The sequence below is a fragment of the Loxodonta africana genome, chromosome 4 (assembly GCF_030014295.1).
Source record: "Loxodonta africana isolate mLoxAfr1 chromosome 4, mLoxAfr1.hap2, whole genome shotgun sequence".
NCBI lineage: Eukaryota > Metazoa > Chordata > Mammalia > Proboscidea > Elephantidae > Loxodonta > Loxodonta africana.
Genome location: NC_087345.1, coordinates 63592937 through 63612695, shown reverse-complemented (window position 1 = coordinate 63612695; position 19759 = coordinate 63592937). Strand labels below are relative to the sequence as shown.

General features: G+C 39.2%; 1 protein-coding gene across 40 annotated transcripts in view; it reads left to right on the top strand.

The window, feature by feature from the left end:
* The window catches only part of TPH2 (tryptophan hydroxylase 2), a 365498-nt gene that overhangs the window by 177442 nt on the left and 168297 nt on the right, over positions 1–19759 (top strand). For 22 of the 40 annotated variants that reach the window (XM_064283862.1, XM_064283860.1, XM_064283844.1 and 19 more), the window contains one exon: positions 18300–18436. The exons of 8 other annotated variants lie outside the window; for them this stretch is intronic. In XM_064283862.1, the coding sequence (XP_064139932.1) occupies positions 18300–18380 (81 nt within the window). In that variant the 3' untranslated portion in view covers positions 18381–18436. Of the gene's footprint in view, positions 1–2488; positions 7808–15393; positions 15552–18299; positions 18437–19759 lie in introns of those variants that run through there. 10 more of the 40 variants (XM_064283828.1, XM_064283827.1, XM_064283822.1 and 7 more) reach the window with 3 other exon arrangements.

Genomic DNA, 19759 nt, shown 5'->3' with positions numbered 1-19759 from the left:
GAGAATACTGAAGTTGTCAAGAATTTCATTTTACTTGGATCCACAATCAACGCTCATAGAAGCAGCAGTGAAGAACTTGAGGAACATATTGCGTGAGGCAAATCTGCTGGAAAAGACCTCTTCAAAGTGTTCAAAAGCAAAGATGTCACTTTGAGGACTAAGGTGTTTGTTGTCTTAAGCAGCTACTTTGGACACCTAGTAGCTTAGTTTGGCTCTCAGTTCAGCTCAGCTCAGCTTCCTGACTTATTTGCATCATCATAATGGCCTTTCCTGGTGGTGTAGTGGTTAAGTGCAATGGCTGCTAACCTAAAGGTCTGCAGTTCAAATCCGCCAGGCGCTCCTTGGAAACTCTATGGGGCAGTTCTACTCTGTCCTATAGGGTCATTATGAGTTGGAGTTGACTCGATGGCAATGAGTTTTTTTTTTTTTTTTTTTTTTTAATAGCCTTCCTTCATCTGGTCTTCCTTCTTCTGCTCCTTTTCCTCTATGGTCCTTCTGAACATGGCAACCAGAGCCATCCCATTAAAATGTAAATCAGATCATGTTATTCTTTTAAATCCTTCTAAAAATTCTCATTTTCCTAAAAGGCATTGAATGATCTTTATTCCAGCCCCTTATTTCCGTGGTATCATCTTTACTTTTTCCTGCCTCACTTTGTTCCAGGCATACTGCCCTCCTTGATGTTCATTGAATATGTCCCCCATACCCCTGACTCAGAGCCTTTGTACTTGCTATTAACTCCTCTTGAAATACTTTTGCTCCAGATATCAATATGGCTTGCTGTCTTATTTCCTTCACGTCTTTGCATGAATGTTACCTTCTAAGTGATGCCTTAAATATGCTATTTTCTCCCATTCTGTCCTCTTCAAATCTTGCCACCCCCAGCATTCCCCTCACCCTTGCTTGCCTTGTATCTGTGCTGTACTTATCATAATTTATCATACACATATTTTGTTTACTTTGCTTATTTTCTGAATGTCTTTAATGAAGGCTCTATTCTACGTCCTTTTAGCTGAGGTTTTCCCTCCTGTTGTTTATTGTTGTATCTCCAGTGTCTAGAAGAATGCTTGGCACATAGTAGACCCTCAATAAATATTTGTTGAATGAATGAATGATTGGATGAGTTGTACTGTTCCATCACTAGTTAGTTCTCAGTGGGCGGAGAGATGATTCCTTTGCTTATTTGTGAATGTTGTTGTTGTGTGCCATCAGGTGTTTTCTCCTCCTGGAGCAGCTGGTGGGTTCAAACCATCTACCTTTCAGTTAGCAGCTGAGCACTTAACCATTGTGCCACCAGAGCTCCTTATTCGTGAATATGTAACAGTAAATATCTTAGGAATATTTATCTTTTGAAATATTGACTATTTATATTCTCTTAAAGTGCTAAAAAGCAAAGATTTCACTTTGAGGACTAGGGTGTATCTGACCCAAAACCAAAAAAACCCAACAAAAACCAACTGCTGTTGAGTCCATTCAAGCTCATGCGACCCTATAGGACAGAGTAGACCTGTCCCATAGGGTTTCCAAGGAGCAGCTGGTGGATTTGAACTGCCTACCTTTTGGTTAGCAGCTAAGCTCTTAGCCACTGTGTCTCCAGTACTCCCCAGCGCCTTACCCAAGCCTCAGTATTTTCAGTTGTCTTATATGCATATGAAGGCTGGACAATGAATAAAGAAGACAGAAGAAGTACCGGCGCCTTTGAGTTATGGCATTGGAGAAGAATATTTAATACACCATGGACTGCCAGAAGAATGAACAAACCTGTCCTGGAAGAAGTACAGACAGAATGCTCCTTAGAAGCCAGATGATGAGACTTCATCTTACTTACTTTCAACATGTTATCAGGAGTCGCTGGAGAAGGACATCATGCTTGGTAAAGTAGAGGGTCAGCAAAAAAGAGGAAGACCCTCAATGAGATGGATTGACCCAGTGGCTGCAATAATGGGCTCAAGCATAGCAATGATTGTGAGTATGGCGCGGGACCGGGCAGCCTTTTATTTTGTTGTTCACAGGGTCACTATAAGTCGGAACCAAGGCAATGGCACCCAGCAAAAATAAAGTCAGCTTTGGCTTTGGGAATTATTCTGTCAGAAAATTTTTATAATTTGGATATTAATTAATGAGTTATTAAAGTACACAGTAGGGAATGTATTCATTGAAATTACTTCTTTTCTACAAAGCTTGATTTCCATCTTTCCTTCTTCTTCTTTAAAAAAAAACCCAGTGCTGTAATATTTGCTCTGATTCGTTTTTTTTCTTCTGTAAAATGGCTGGTTTTGCAATTTCAGCAAAAATGGCCTCAGTTGGAGAAATAAATAAGTTTAATTCTCCTTTAGGTTTTGAGATGATTAAAATTGAGAATAGGTGGGATGTTTCTTTCATATGTTATTTCTTCAGCTTTATAATTTTATTTTCTAGCTAGTTTATTTTTCTAAGCACTCCTTTTTTTTCCTCCTCTGATGGCAAAGTAAATCGCTTTACCTTGCAGAAATGTGCCAGCAGCATCCTGCAAAATCTTTGAAGAGGCTTAGCCATTGTCATTAATTTTGGAAGATTCATGGATCCCCATAAAAAACATAAAAAGTCAGTGCCTGGAAGCTGGTGATTATTATTTTTTACTTTTCTTCTCCTTCATATGCAAGGGGTGGGTGGGCATATTTCTTTAGTTTTAACGATAGTGATACATGATCACAGATAGTCATTCTTCCCAAGCTCTAATGGGAGGGAGTGACTGCTCATCCAAAAAACTGGAGCCTGGTATGCAGTAAGAATTATGTGTGTCTGGATGAAAGGGATTGGTTTGGGTCTCCGAACATATATCAATAAGTTTAGTTCCCTTTGTATATCTTATGAAGTTCCTTTCATTTCTTCTACTTTATGAAAGGTGATTGAAGTAGAGGTTTAAAGGAACTAAATATATTGCGGCAATTCCTTGCAACTATTATGTTCCCCTCCATATGTCAGGCTGAGGACAATTATCAATAAAATGTATAGAATTATTATATGGCACTGACACTTGCCACATAGCACACACATTTATAAAGGCACAGGGAATATGCTGGGTTAGGCTTTCCAAGCCTTTACAAATAGCTCTTTTGATCTTTATTTTAATTCATATTTAAATGTTTTTTCATTCATATTTTAATCTTCACTTTTGTACAGGGAAAAAAATATTCCTAATTAGCCTGTTTCTTTATGTTCCATATCCCAAAGGAGGATTTTTTGGGCAGCAATGCATAGTCTTGTTTTTTTCCCCCGAAATGATCAAATGAGAGTTTCTTTTTACATGAAAAAAATTGAACTTACATGGTGCTATTTTTAATGGCTGGCATAGATTAAGAAAAAAATGCTTTACACTCAGTATTTGTTCTGTTTCCTAACACTAAAGCAGTAGATCAGTGGGTCTATGCGAATGACTAGTCACCTTAGCATTCTTTCCTACAGAAACTTTTTGCATTTGTCACTAGGACCTTCTGATGTTTTCTTTGGGGCCTAATGATCTTTTGCCCCCATGTTTCTTCCAGAAAAGAAACAAGAGAACCTAAAGTAAATAGACAAATAGGAAGAAAAATGAATGGACATATCACCCTGGACATACTTTGCAGATATTTCCAAAGTTAATTTCTCCCAGAGGAAGGGCAGTAAGCAGTCCTTCACTTTGGAAGGTCAAAGTCTTATTTTTAGCCATTTAAAATGGGAATGTTAATAAGAACACAATTAGAGCAAACACTGTACAGCCCATGTGAGAATCATCAAAGTTATGAATAAGAGGAGGCATTTAAGTGATAAACATAATTGCTGAAATCCTGTTGGAGAGGGAAAAGAGATCAGACTGAGAATATGCTGTGGGATTTTAATCAGATCTTTGTTCCTTTTTTTTTTTTCCCCTCTTCCTCTTGGAGGAGTGTCAGGTAAGCTATGGTCTTTCCCTTGGGTCTGGAGGGAAGGGAGTGATGAAGCTTCATAGACAAGGTAGTGAATACTCTCTCTCCCTGCTTGCCTTGTGATAGCCCCAGCTACTCCTGGTAGGTTTCACTCTTTGCTGGAGTCACACCCACAAGTACTGGAAGGAGGTGGGTTTTCCTCCCTGTGAAGGCACACAGGTTCTTATGAGTGAACTGCTGGTAAGACTTTATTTCTACGGCAAAATAAAAAAGGGACTTGCTGGACCTTAGGACATCTTTTTAAAACTGAAAAGCACTGAAACAGGCATTATTATCTAAAGAGGTTTTACGTTTCTGCTTTCAGAGAATGTGTCATGGCAAGCATTCAGTTTATCAATACCTATTCACTGAAGCTTATTTTGTTTCAATGTTCCAAGTTTTCACATCTGCTATCATATGGCTATAGCAGGACATTGAGGACACATGGAGCTTCTTGCTTTGTGTGATTTAGACTTTGGTTGTCCAAAGGCAGGAAGCCTCACCCAGCCTGAGGAGCCGTCAGAGCAGCTGGTTAAGACCAACGCTTCTGTAGTCACATTGCCTAGCTCTGAGTTCTGGTTCTCTTGCTCACTAGCTGTGTGACCTTGTTGTTGTTAGATGCTATCAAGTTGGTTTCAACTCAGCAACTGTGTGTACAACAGAATGAAATGCTACCTGGTCCTGAGCAATCCTCACAATTGTTGTATTTGAGCCCATTGCAGCAGCCACTGTGTCAATCCATCTCACTGAGGGTCTTCCTGCTTTTTGCTGACCCTCTACTTTACCAAGCATGATGTCCTTCTCCAGAAACTGATCCCTCCTTGATAATATGTCAAAGTAAGTGAGACAAAGTTTCACCATTCTGGCTTCTAAGGAGCATTCTGGCTGTACTTCTTCTAAGACAGATTTGTTTATTCTTCTGGCAGTCTATGGCATATTCAATATTCTTCACCAACACCATAATTCAAAGGCATCAGTTCTTTGGTTTTCCTTATTCATTGCCCAGCTTTCACATACATACAAGGTGATTGAAAACACCATGGCTTGGGTCAGGCATACCATAGTCCTCAAAGTGACATCGTTGCTTTTGAACACTTTAATGAGATCTTTTGCAGCAGACTTGCCCAATGCAATACTTTGTTTGATTTCTTGACTACTGCTTCCGTGGGTGTTGATTGCAGGTCCAAGTAAAATGAAATCCTTGACAACTTCGATATTTTCTCCATTTGTCATGATGGAGCTTATTGGCCCAGTTGTGAGGATTTTAGTTTTCTTCACATTGAGATGTAATCCATACTGAAGGCTGTAGTCTTTGATCTTCATTAGTGTTTCAAGTCTTCTTCAGTTTCAGCAAGCAAGGTTGTGTCATCTGCATACCGTAGGCTGTTAATGAGTCTTACTCCAATCCTAATGCCCCGTTCTTCTTGTTATAGTCCAGCTTCTCGGATTATTTGCTCAGCATACAGATTGAATAAGTATGGTGAAAGGACACAATGCTGACGCACACTTTTCCTTACTTTAAACCCCTTAATATCTCCTTGTTCTGTTTGAACGAGTGCCTCTTGATCTATGCACAGGTTCCTCATGAGCACAATTAAGTGTTCTGGAATTCCCATTCTTTGCAATGTTATCCATAATTTGTTATGATCCACATAGTCAAATGCCTTTGTGTAGTCTATAAAACACAAGTAAACATCTTTTTGGCATTCCCTGCTTTCAGTCAGGATCCATCTGACATCAACAATGATACCCCTTATTTCACATCCTCTTCTGAATCTGGCTTGAATTTCTGGCAGTTTTTTGTCGAGGTACTGCTGCAACTGTTTTTGAATTATTTTCAGTAAAATTATTGCTGTTGAGTGCTGTTGAGTCATTTCCAACTCATAGCGACCCTGTGTACAACAGAACAAAACACTGCCCAGTCCTGTACCATCTTCACAATCGTTGCTATGTTTGAGCCCATTGTTGCAGCCACTGTGTCAATCCATTTCTTTGAGAGTCTTTCTATTATTTGTTGACCCTCTACCAAGCATAATGTTCTTCTCCAGGGACTTACTGTGACCTTAAAAAGCAAATAAACAAACAAAAAAATAACCAAAAATCAAACCAGTTTCTGTGGAGTCAGTTCTGCCTCGTGGCAACCCCATTTGTTTCAGAGTAGACCAGTGCTCTGTAGAATTTTCAGTGGCTGATTTTTCAGAAGTAGATCACCATGCCTTTCTTTCAATGTGCTTCTGGGTGGGCTCGAACCTACAAGGTTTTGGTTAGCAGCCAAGCACTTTAACCATTTTTGCCACTCAGAGACTCCAAAAAGTATGTTCTTCAATCTCTCTGAGCCTCAGTGTTTTCATATGTAACCAAACCAAAACCAAACCGGTTGCTGTCAAGTTGATTCTGACTCATAGCGACCCTATAGAACAGAGTAGAACTGCCCCATATGGTTTCCAAGGAGCTCCTGGTGGATTCAAACTGCCAACCTTTTGGTTAGCAGCCACAGCTCTTATCCACCATGCCGCCAGGGTTTCCTCATATGTAACATGAGGGGTAATAATAGCATCTCTCTCAGAGAGTCGTGGTAAAGTGTTTAGAACAATGTCTGACACATTGCAGCCCATGAGCTGGGAGTGGAGAAGCTGAGAATAAGAATGATTCTACTTTGCTTTTAATGTGAGATGTGACTGAACTGTACAAAATTAAAGTGACTCATTAAAAAGTGCTACAGCAGCAATGAATGTTATTCCATCCCAACACTTAGGTGTAAGAAATTTTTTGCTTCTCTAAATCAAATTTAATCTTAACTAAGCCTTTATCTCATTATATGGTGGAAATTCAATCTTAGCAATTGTTGTTTTCTCTATCTCCGGGTTGGGTAAGTGTGTTGGGCTGAGATGGGAGAGGGGGAGGAGTAGAGGATCCTACAGTGAGGATATTTGGGGATAATTTTCATGTCTTTAGTTCTAATGAATCTCTGCCCAAGTACATGTCAACCCTTGAAGGGGAGAGGATCTGCTGGTTCAGTTACAAGGGGAGCAGCCTGGGTCTTTGTGAGTCTGGGTGCCCAGGCCCTTAGTGTCCAGTCTCTCACACTTTCAGGGGCCAATCTACAGAAATAAGTTTTAAATTGCTGACTGATCTCTCAAACAGTTGGCAATGAAAACTGTGATGGTCAATAGAAACTGCTCATTAGCGCCCCTCCTCAAGGGGGGCCCAGGGCACACACCCTACCTACCAGACCTTAGTTACACCTCTGCGTGCCTTTCAGAGTCCCTGACATCTGCCTGCTTCATGTAACCTCCTCGTTGGGGAACCTATAGAACTGAATTCCTTTCCTAGTCTTTGTGGGGGAGCTCTCCCTCCAAGCATTCACCTTTTTTCCTTCCTTTTTTCTCTGCAGACCTGGCATAATTCCCTAAACAAACTTAGACTTTTAGGAACAAAACAAAGCAAAAACAGATTTGGAAAGATGCATAATCTTCAGGGTGCTCTTGCTTTGGCCTTGCAAAAAGAACTCCTCTGAGAGAAGAAAGCATGAAGTCCTGATGGCCATCTTGGAACAAGGAAGGAAGATTACAGGAAAAAGAAAACATGTATTAATCTTTCACCATTTTGGTTTCAACATTGTGTGGAACAGGGAAGTTAATTTTCTCTGGAGTTCCTCATAGACCCCTTTCACACCTGCAAAAGTCGTCTTGTCAGTTATACATTGAAATCAGTAAGTCATGTTCAGTGGCAGCCAATACAGCTTTAGTAATTTCTGGCCAGTTTTATGGACCACACTTTTTCTTTCACTGGCAAATGCAGATTGATTCTTCTCACAACAGAGGTCCCACATGGTGGAAGCCTGATGCACAGCAGGGCCAACTGAGGGCTCCAAACCCATCAAGGTAACACTGAATCAATGATATTTGGTCAAAGTTTTAAAATAGATTTTTTGTTTCATAGAATTGAAATAAATCAATTACATTTATTTCTGTAAAAACACCATGGACTAGATTTTTAAAAACACTGTGAACCAGTCTTTGGCCATCCATAACTTGGAATCTTCGCATGGCCCTTGAAGGAATTACGGACAGTCTGCCTCTCCCTCCCACAAGCTCACTGGTCTCCTCCTATTCTCTTTTCTTCTCTATTTCTTACCATTTGTTCCCCGCTTAATCTCCTATTCTCTTTTTGGTACTTACTCTTTCCATCTCTCCATTTTCCCTGGCTCTTTTCTAATTTTCTAGTACAGGATAGTTATTTTCTAACCCCATCAAGGAAAATCAGGCCTAAAGAGACTGTTAATTTCTGCATGGAAGGTTTTTTTTTTTTTCTTTTCTTTAATCTGAGTACTTATTTTCCATTAAGAGAATGTTACATACATATAACTTGATGTCAACTTGTTATCCTTTTATTTCCCTATCCCAAGTATATAAACTATAATTTAGGGAAGCAACATAATCTCAGTAAGTATCATTCCTAGAGTTCTCATCACAGAAAATAAAGCCAATTTTCTCTATACCAGATTAAGTGTATGTGTTTGTAAACTGGTACTCTTTTGGATCTTTTAAAGACAAAGCAGCAGTATTGATGTCAGGACTTTAATTTCCAAAGTTCAGAGATTTTTGTTGCCATTAAGACTCTGCATGAAAAAGATGTTTCACTCTGTAGCAGCATTTTTCTGGACGTGGCTAGTTACCAATTATCCTTGCATTGCACCAAGTGATTATATGTATATATATGTGTGTGTGCGTATTTGTGGGTACACACACACACACACGTACACACACGTATATATATATGGGCCGTGGTAGTGTAGTGGTTAAGCAGTTGGCTGCTAACCAAAAGGTTGACAGTTTGAACCCATCAGCTGCTCTGTGAAAGAAGGATGTGGCAGTCTGCTTCCTTAAAGATTTCAGCCTTAGAAACTCCACGGGGAAGTTCTGTTCTGTCCTATAGGGTCGTCATGAGTCGGAATCAACTCACAGGCAATGAGTTTGTTTATACACACGCGCACACACACACACACACACACACATATATATGTATATATATAGTTAATCTCCAGCTTACGATGGGGTTCCGTTCCGATGACTTCATCGTGAGCTGGCTCTGACGTAAATCCAATACCTCATTTTTTTTTAGTTTTTATTATTATTGCCCTTTATTATCTGTATCTTTATAAATCTGATCTTTGTCTCTGGGGATTGGAAACAGTACATATAAACTAACAGGTATATTTTAATACCTGCATACATAAAAACATAGAAATCATAAAAATTTACTGTGATGATGACAAAGAGTTAGATGAGGTTGGCATTTTGTCAGTTGTTGCAATAACTCCAGTTGTGGAAGGTTCTGGATCATCTGGCTTATCGCTGGGAATGGGAATTGTGTTTTTAGACAAAAAATTAGTGACCATTGTCTGTATGGTCCTTTTCTTTTTTCTTCATGCATTTTTCAGTAACATCTTACCGCAGAGAGCAGTGGACAAGGAAACAGAGACACCTTTTCTCTCACCTTCGTTATATGTATGCTGGATGAGGAAACCAAAGCCCTTTGTGTTTCCATTGTATCCTGTACATACTCCTTTTATAGCACCTGTCTCTGTGTAATTGTGGTTATTATTTTCAAATGTCCATCTTCCTTACTATTAAAAAAATAACTATTAGACTATGTTTATTCAACAAACACTTATTGAGGATCTACTTTGTGCCAGACTTTGTTCCAGGCATGCAAGATATGGTAAAGACAACATCAAAATATTCTCTCTCTCTCCGCGAAGTTTACAGTCTAGATTAAGGGTTGCAAATCATAATGCCTTCAGGCAACAAACTGATAATGAAAATGAGTGGATTAATCCAGACGTAAGACACAGACTCACTTTCTTTGATTATTAAATGTGTATAAATAGTTTTCACTTTCACAGAGTTCATGTTATGTTCTAGATTTTCTGAAACATGAGATCCTCTTGGATTATCATTTGCTTTTCCAATTTTGATAGAGATATATTTGAGCTATATTTCTCCTCTATGAGAAAAACAATAGTGTGTGATAATAAAGGGCAGCTAACACTTGGCTTTGATATCAGGGAAGCAATGGGGAGTGGTGGGGGCTCTCACACATTGTAGGACAATGCCTTCTTCAAAGGAAACACCAAGCTGCTTATTGTCACGTAAGCAAATCAAGTGGATGCCGACTCATGGCATGGTGACCCCATGTGCATCAGAGTAGAACTGTGCTCCGTAGGGTTTTCAGTAGCCGATTTTTTCAGAAGAAAATCACCAGACTTTTCTTCCCAGGTGCCTCTGGGTGGACTTGAACCACTAAGGGTTAACTGTTTACACCACCCAGGGTCCCCTATAGTCATATAAGCATGCTAAATCTTTTTTTGTTGTTGTTAGTGGCATGGAAGAAGAAGCTGGATAACTGCTAGTTTTGTGTGAACTCCTAATTTTAAAATGATTGACTCAATTAAAAAATTACTGTGTAGGCCACGCTAAATATATGTGCCAGTCAAATTTTGTTCACAAATTTTGTGGACAGTTCCTGTTCTCTGTGTGAGACTGTAAATTCCTTGGGAATAGGTGCCTTGTTTTAATACTAATGACAATGTAATTGGACTGTAGACTGTAAAAAGTGGGCATCATCAAAGGTTTTAGGCAGGCAAGAGATACGTTGATACTTGGGCTTACAGGGAGAAGTAAACTCCTTTAACGGTGGTAGGTATGATGAATTGCCATGGGGAATTGACTATATTTGAGTTTAAGGGGGAAACGTAAACTCCTTTAACAGTCCTGGGTGTGATGGATTGCCATGGGGAATTGACTAGAGGCTGGGAGGCCAGTTTGTCCAGGAAGGAAGACACCCAACAAGTACAAATGAAGGTAAGATGGGAGAAATTACATTTTCCATATTTTTTCTTGCCTCTGATTGCTATGGACTGAATTGTCCCCCCAAAAGATATGTTGAAGTCCTAAACCCTGGTACCTGTGAACGTGACCTTGTTTGGAAATAGAATCTTTGAAAATTTCATTAGGTTAGTGAGGTCATACTGGAGTACGATAGGTCCTAATCTTTTCTGTCTTACACAAGAGGAGAACATTCAGAGTTACATAGAGGGAAGACAGATGCAAAGGTGTATTTAAAAGCTAAGAAACACCAAGATATACCCAAGACTGACAGATCCTGGAAAAAAACAAGGAAGGATCTTCCCCTAGAGTGGACAGAGAAAACATGGCCCGGTCAATGCCCGGAATTTTTATTTCTACTCTCCAAAACAGTGAGACAATACATTTCTGTTCTTCAAAGCCACCCACTTTATGGTATTTTGTTATGGCGGCCCTAAGAAGCTAAGGCACCGGGGCAGGGAAAGAACAAGGTGAACCTGAAACATGTTTTTTGGGGCAGAAACCAAAGTGCTTAAAGACTACTTGTTAAAAGGATTGTAACACTGTTTGTACAGGAAAGAAAAATAAGGTGATACGTGAATCTGGGCTCTAGATTTTTTCCAGAACAATCGAAGGGCTTTTACCTAACTAAATTTTATCATTCTGTTACCAGCAGCCTAGGGAGAGGAGTGAAAACTTTGGGCAGAATGATGGACATTAGATTTTGTGTAGAAAAATTTTCAGCACGTGAAGAAAAATCCATTTTGACGTCACCATTCAGTGTTCTGACATTCTCTAGGTTGGTGCGCTGATTTATGTGCTGGGTTGGCAATGACGGTGTGCTCTTCCAGGCTGTTGGTGGGAGACTCCTAATGCCCCCCTCCCCCTTTTAAATGGCAGTAATTTGTTTTTGCTTTACTCACTTGTTGCAGAATAGTATCCAGTTTAGCTGCTCACACTTGTCGTCATTTCTGTGTTGCTCAGGAAGGTTGTTTTAATTTCGTATGCTTTCCTTTTTTCCTTTCCCCTGAAGAATCCTTTATCGAACAGATCATAACTCATTTGCTCCTCTTGAAAGCTGATTTTCCAGGCTTGCTGTAGGCAGGCTGATTAGATAAGAAACAGTCAAAAGGCTTTCTCCGTTATCTGTTTTTTCCAAGTCTAGGTCAGTATTCTGTATTTATAGAGGTTTAAAGAACACAGGTGTCTGATATCTCTTTGCAAGTGTCTGATTCCTACTTTAGCTTGTAAACAGTCATCTCGAGAGAAAACTAGAGGAAAAAAACCCCTGAGTAGAAGGAGTTTATGCAGATGGGTTCAGATTAGCATTATTCATTAACCTCGGCAGTTTGTATTGGTTAATCATCGTTCCCACACTGTACTTTGGAAGATTACTTATTAGGTGGTGTAAATGTCCCTTCAAAGACGTTCTTGCTATTTCATTTAAAAGGCAATGAATTAGCTCTGGACATCTGCCATCTATAATTTCTGTCTAGTGGAACTGCCCTTCTTCATAGCATATTAGATTCTAGCGCTGGGAAAATTGCACTATCAAGTAACATCTTGTTTCTCTAGCAGGGAAAAGAATTGAAATGAGAATAATGTCAGTCGTGGTGATAACATTTACATACTATTTTTGACACAAATTGTTTTAAATTCACTTTTAAAGTACCAAATAAATACATACTTAAATTGGGAAATGTATACAATGTGACACGTTATTTTAAAACATACTCAAATTTTGTGGTACATAGTGAGATAGCTCAAATTCTGAAGACGGCTAGGCCTGCGTTCCACCTTAGCTCAGTCACTGATTAAGTGTGACCTGGGTAAATTACTCAACCTATAACCCGTCACTGTCCAGTCGATTCCAACTCATAGCAACCTTGTAGGACAGAGTAGAGCCGTCCGTAGGGTTTCCAGGGAGTGGCTGGTGGATTCAAACTGCTGACCTTTTTTTTGGTTAGCAGCAAAGTGTATAACCATTGTGCCACCAGGGCTCCACTCAATCTCTACAAGCCTCAATTTCCTCAGTGCAAAATGAGGACAAAAACCAACCAAACAAAAAACTACTTTGTAGGGTGATTGAAAAAAAACAAAGGATTACAAGGGTTAATTAGACAAGGCTTGAAAAGCACTTAGCAGAGTGCATGGCACATGGTCCTGTTGCTGTAGAGTGAATTTTGACTCATAGTCACCCTATGGCATGTGGTAGGCCCCCAATAAAAGGTAGCTATAATTGTTTATTACATCAGCTTCTTCCAGGAATTAATCTATTTTTTTGTTTTTAAGTTTGATGTATACTTGTGGATTTAATTCCTTGAGACATTGACTTGTAGGGTTCCCAACAAGAACGAATTGCTTAGAATCCAGGTTCTATTATTTACTTAATTGTGTGACTATGGACAAATTATTCACTCATTCATGCAGCCCTGTATCCATGCATTTCTTCAATATAATTTGGTGCTATTACGTTCAGGTTCCAGCCACTGGGGATAAAGAAATAAAGAAGAAAGATATGACCTTTATCCTTATGGTGCTTGCATTCTAAGAGGGCATGTTTTTGTTCTTAGCTGTCTTTGAGTCAGCCCCTGATTCATGGTGACCCCATGTATAGAATAGAATGAATCATTGTCAAGTCCTGTGCCATCCCCATGATCGATTTCAAATCAGACCATTGTGATCCATAGAGTTTTCATTGGCTAATATCAGAAGTAGGTCACCAGTCCTTTCTTCCTACTCCATCCCAGTCTGGAAGCTCCACCGAAACCTGTTCAGCATTATAGCAACAAGCAAGCCTCCACAGATAGATGGGTGGTAGCTGCACACAACAAGCATTGGCTGGGAATTGAACCTTTTTTATCCTGCATTTTTTTTTTTTTTTAGGAGGCAAGAGTTCTACCACTGAATCACCGTTGCCCCCATAACAAAACATGTTAGACAACCAAAAATAAAATAAACAACAAAATAAAATATTTTGAAATGGTGTTATGGGGATCAGGAAATGTCTCTCTGGAGGGAAAGGGTCTCACTGAGAAGATTAAGAACTAAATTATGAAACAGCCAACAAGCAAGGATACATGAGAAGAGTGTTCTAGATAGAGAGAACCCTAAGTGCAAAAATGAATTAACCAGTAAGCAAAGTACACACCAGGTTATCAAAGATGTGGTGAAAACAGGTGAAATTGTGCACTACAGATTAGTAAGATTAGTAAGTAAGCGCGAGTAAGTCTGTGTGTACCTTGCATATTGGGTAATCTGTCCCTGGCAAAAGCCCTCAGGGGAACTAGCTTGGTGTGGGTGGGGGACAGAAAGAGGCCTATCATCTGGGGTGCAGTGAGCAAAGGAGAGAGTGGTAGTAGATGAGAACAAAACGGCATGCAGAGGTCAGTTGATGGCCTTGAACCCTATGGTAAAGAGTTTGAATACAATTTTAAGAATGATAGAAGTCACTGGAAAATTTTAGTCAGGTGAAAGATATGATCTGATTTTTATTAAAATTTTTTAGATTTATTTCCTTATATGTAATTGTATATAATTATGGGTACCTGATAAGATGTTGCTATGAGTCAGAATCGACTCAAAGGCAACAGTTTTTTTTTTTTTTTTTTTAATAAAGATGTTGTAGAATTAAATGAGATAACGATGCAGGTAAAATACTTTGCACTGACGTATATAATTACGAAATAAAGGTTAGCTGTTATTAGCTACGGTTCTGTTTGTGTAATTTATGTTGTTATTCCAGCTCACCTTCTTTGTTGCTGCTGTTGAGTTTAGATGGCGTAATCCCTGCTTTCGCCTGACTTTGCATATGGGGAACAGCAAACATCTAGGGGCGAGTGAGCCAGGGTTAGAGATATCCTCTATGGCCGTGAAACAGGAATACTCATATTTTAGCTAAGATACTCTACAATATGAACTAAGCAGTCATGACTTCTAAGTTCATTAGTTCTGGAACAGAGACTTCCAAGCCTGGCTGCTTATAGTAATCACTGGGAGAATTCTAAAAATTACAGATTCCTGGACTCTGCCTCCGAGGTTTTGATTTCGTAGGTCAGGGGTGAGCTATTAAATGTATTTATTGTTGTTGTTAGTTACTGTTGAGTTGATTCTGACTCGTAGTGACCCCCTGTGTGCAGAGTAGACTGCTCTATAGGGTTTTCAAAATCTGTTTCCTGAGGTGCCTCTGGGTGGGTTCGAACTGTCAACCTTTGGCTAATAATCGAGTGCTTAACTGTTTGTACAACTCAGAGAATTAGTAATATATAATATGCACTTTTACAAAGTACCTTAAATGCTAAGCCAAGTTGTTATGTATTGAATTATGTTCCCCCTAAAAATATGCTGAAATCTTAACCCCTGGACCTGCAAGCTACCAGGCGCTCCTTGGAAGCTATATAGGGTAGTTCTCCTGTGTCCTATAGGGTTGCTATGAGTAGGAATCGACTCGATAGCACCCTTTTATTTTTTTTTACTGGGGCCTGCAAATATGACCCTGTTTTTTTTTAGCAATAGAGATTTTTCTTTTGTTATGTTAATGATGTCATACCAGTGTAGGGTGGATCCTGGACCTAATCACTTCTGCATTATAAAATGACCAGAATAGACACAGAGACACACACACGGGGGAAGACAGGTGCCATGCAAGGATTGTCTACAAACCAAGGGATGCCCAAGAACCAAGGAGTGCCCAGAGCTACCGACAAGGAAAGAATCAGCATGGCTGAGACCCTAATTTGGACTTCTAGCCTTCAGAACTGTAAGAAAATAAATTTCTGTTCTTTAAAGCCACCCACTTGTGATATTTGTGTTACAGCAGCGCTAAGTAACTAAGACAATGTCCATGTGAGGTCCAAGGTTTGGCTGATAGTAAAGAACCCATCAGTGGGCTAGGCTTAGCTGGATGGGGGGGGAACAGGGCCGGCTTTCACACAGCAAGCACTGTGAAACAGGCCGACAGGTAGGTTCTGGTATCTGGGAGGCCTGGCAGTGGTCTGCAGACAGATGTCCTGGCTGGCGGGTTAGGATTGTCCAACTGGCAGCAGGCAGGCTGTGAGTGTCCAAGCAGGCAGGTGGTCAGTGCAGGGTTAGAGCAGGTAGCAGTCACCATGTCATGGTAACAGGGGCTCAGAGTCTGGCCTCCATATCATGAAAGGAATGAGAGAGAAAAAGATGGAATTAAAGACCCACAGGAAAAGGGTACAAGCCAAGGAGTCAAGCAGCGACTCAGTTCTTGAACACAGGGTACAATGTAGATAGAGGTTTGGGTTTAAGAGCCTCAGAGCATGGAGCTATTTTGAGTGTGCAGGTGGGAGTTAAGTGTTTGCAGCTGTGTTGCTTGGAGGCTAGGAAAGGGAACCAGGCTGATATACAATTTATAGTACCTAGGAAAAATAATAGAAACATAAAATGTTAGCACCAGAAGGGACCTTAAAGTTGCTCTAATTTAACTCCTTATTTTATAGGGAAGGTGATGAATACTATTGAAGGCCACCTGTATTTGAGGCATCCGTCAATTGCTTTTTATAAACTGACCCATCTGATCCTCATAGCCACCCTGTAAATTAAATAGTATTTACTTTACAGACGGGTCAGAGAAGTTAAGGAATTTCTTCTGTGTCGGATAGGAAGTCAGTATTTTTGCTCAGATCTGTACTATTTTAAAGCCCTGTGATATTTCTACTTCATAAAATAACAAGTTATAGCAGAGTTGGGCCTAAAATTCAGCCTTCTCGACTTCCAGGTTTATTCTATTTCCAATATAAGAGAAATGACTGTAATTTTATTTACATGGGTTGACTTAGAAGGAGAGGATCTAAAATGTCAATATCTCCCTTATCTCACTTGATCTGAAACCATGGATCGACTGATAATTTCCACTGGAAGCCTTGGTTTCCTGTGTTTGAGGGTTGCAGAAAATGGATTTATGCTGAAATGAACTCAAACACAGAGGAATGGTTGCATGGATTAAATTGTAACTTTGAGTCTCAGCTGAATTTTCCTATGTATAGTCTTATTCAGGGAAACCAGAGAATGCTCAACTAAAAAAATTAGGGGAGAAAAAAATCAAATAGGAAACTGCTAGCCAACTGTTGTGAAGCTTGTTTTGAAAAAGAGGTGATCTGATGGACTGGGAAGAGGCTAATGACATCCTTGCAGCCCTGCTATCACAGCCCTATTAACCCTGCAGCAGGAGCAGGGAAGACAATGGGAGCACTCGCCAGGATAGAGAAGGAGAAATTTCCAAAGCCACCTGAAAAGCTAAATAATTATAGAGAGTCACTTGAAAATTAGCCAGAAACATGGCATGAACAAGTCACTTAACACCTTTATTCATCCTGTTTGAATTGCAGATAAAAGCTTTCTCTACGTGCTTTATGGAGACAAAAAAAAAAAAAAAAAAAAAATACATGTAATTTTTGTTGTAAGATTCTTCCAACTATTCCACAGAGAATTCTATCTAAAGACAATGCATTGTTATTACCACTTCTTTCCTCTTTGTGTCTAGGGAGATTTTGAAAGATATTACAAATGTATCAGATGGATTAGGGATAATATGGTCCCCATTCTCTAGGAGCTCAAAATCTGTAGATATTTATGTGTCTAACATATTACATATTTACAAACCATGTTTCCCCCACTAGCTACATATAGAAATGCAGATGAATCTATATCTATATCTATAGCTATATCATTATCTATATCTATCTACTATCTCTATCTATCATCTGTCTATCTCTATGTAACATAGAAGATGTCATTGTGCAGCATATTTGTGTAAATCACTCTCAGGCTAGTCAACTGAATCTCCTTCTCTGATATGTGTTATGTTATTTGCTTTGCTTTTTTCCCCCTTCCTGCCTGTGCTCATTCTGCAAGGCTTGTCTAAAATTTCTGCATTTATTGAGATGCTATTCTACTTTCAAGGACTTTCTCTAATCTCACCTTGACCTTGTCAAACCTTCTGCTCACTTTGTTTCTTAAATCATTATTGTAGTTATCTATAGAATATAATTTAGTTATTGACAATTCTCTAATTGCTTCATATACCCCATTTCTCTGACTCAGTTTTAAAAGTCTGTAAGAATTTTATTTTATATATAAATTTTGGTATCTTGTTGCGCCAAGTACAATTTTAGGCACGCAAAATGTGTTCCTCAATGTTCATTTGCTTCTTCCTTCTCATTGTCTCCCTCCTTTTTCTTCTTTCCTCTCTCTCTTTTTCTTCCTTCTTTCTTTCCTCCCTCCCTCCCTTCCTTCCTTCTATCCTTTTAGACATTTACCCTCAGTAGTCTACTACGTTTTTGATTTTCGTTTGACCTAAATTTGTTTAGGAAAACTAAATAGCTCTGGTTTTGTAATTGTCTTCTTTTAGTACATGTGGTTAGAAATGGGGGCCTGTCCAAATTCTGGCTTTTATAAACGTATGGAAATTTTCTTTGTGTCTAGTATAAAATTGATTCTTTTGGGAAAAGTACCTATTTTACTTCTATTTCACTTTACCTAGGCCCCAACATCTCTGGAGACCAATCAGTTTCTCACCCAGATCTGCTTCAATAAAGAAGAATTATGGTTCTATTTAGAATAATTGTTGACATGCTTTGCCAATGAAAACACCAGATACAAGATGAATCTCATGAGAAGGTAATGTCATACTGCATTTCACATACTGGTTTTCAAGTGAATACAGTGAAAAGATGCTATAGAACCAACTACTTTAGATCAGATTTTGACAAAAGGCAATTTCATCTTGGACCTCGTCCAAGGTAGTTAGACCTTTTCCATAAGGGATTTAAATGACTAAAAGCTAGAACGTTACAGCGAGTCTCCAGGACACCTTCCCATAGCACAACTCTGTCCAAGCCCTTGCACAGCCTGCTAGTTCCAGGGACATGCTGCTCCTTCTATCACAGATGCTCCTCTCTCAAGTATGCACTTTCTTTGATTCGCTCAGATGCTCCTATCTCCTCTTTCTTCCACAAATCCTCATTTTTCCGAGTTCTTTGACAGTGTCTACGAAGCACTGAATCTTATACACATCCATTTCTTTAAGCTTCTCTTTCCTTTTAATTTCTAGTTAGACATTTTACAGCTACTCTACAATTGAGTGACTGTCTTGCTACCACCAGTTTTTCCTGGCTTGTTTAGCCTCCATTTTTTTCTATTTAGTAAGTGGTCAAGCAGAGAAAACTCTTGCCATACTCCTATATTTTATTGTATTTGCTTGGCTTATTTTTTTATAGTTTTCTTTTCACCTTAGAATCATACATGAAACCACTTGGGAAAGTATAAAGTGTTTTACAAGCATAGGTAACATTTTTGTACTTGTTATTATAATAAGATATTCAATAGTAAACCTATTTGTTTATTCTCCACTATTTTTGACTTCGACTTATACACTTTTATGTCCTCCTTGTGAATAGTTGAACTCCCATTTTCAGTTGAAAGAAAATATTGAAGAGTCTAATGAAGCACGTTTATAACCAAAGCTCATATATGAAGAGATTCTGTCTTATATAGGTTCTGAAATACCGCCTAGGTGAAGATTGTGCTAAGGATGAGGCAAGATAAAAAATTAAGTTCAAATTCTTTCTTGAATGGTAGCTAGTATTTCCAGTGTGCACTGAAAATAAAGTAGTTTACCAGTTACTAAGTAGGCTTGAATATGATAGGAAAAAAGTATATATATCTGGGATTGAAGTGCAAGCTCAGGAAGAGAGACGCCTAGGTTAGCTTTCTCGCCTCCTCTGGTCCCCATTTAGGTGCAGCTTGCTTCTGAAAGAAGCAATCAGCAGTGGTTTATGATGCTCAGACATTTCTATGAGGCACGCTTGCCGAAAATCATTGATGTTTCTGCTTTAACTAGATTTAGTTACTTTGGGTTGAAAGCACCGCGCTGCCTGAAATCTCATTTTACTAAACCCACCAGTGAGTAAAACCACTGAGTCCTTCAGGAAAATTCCATTG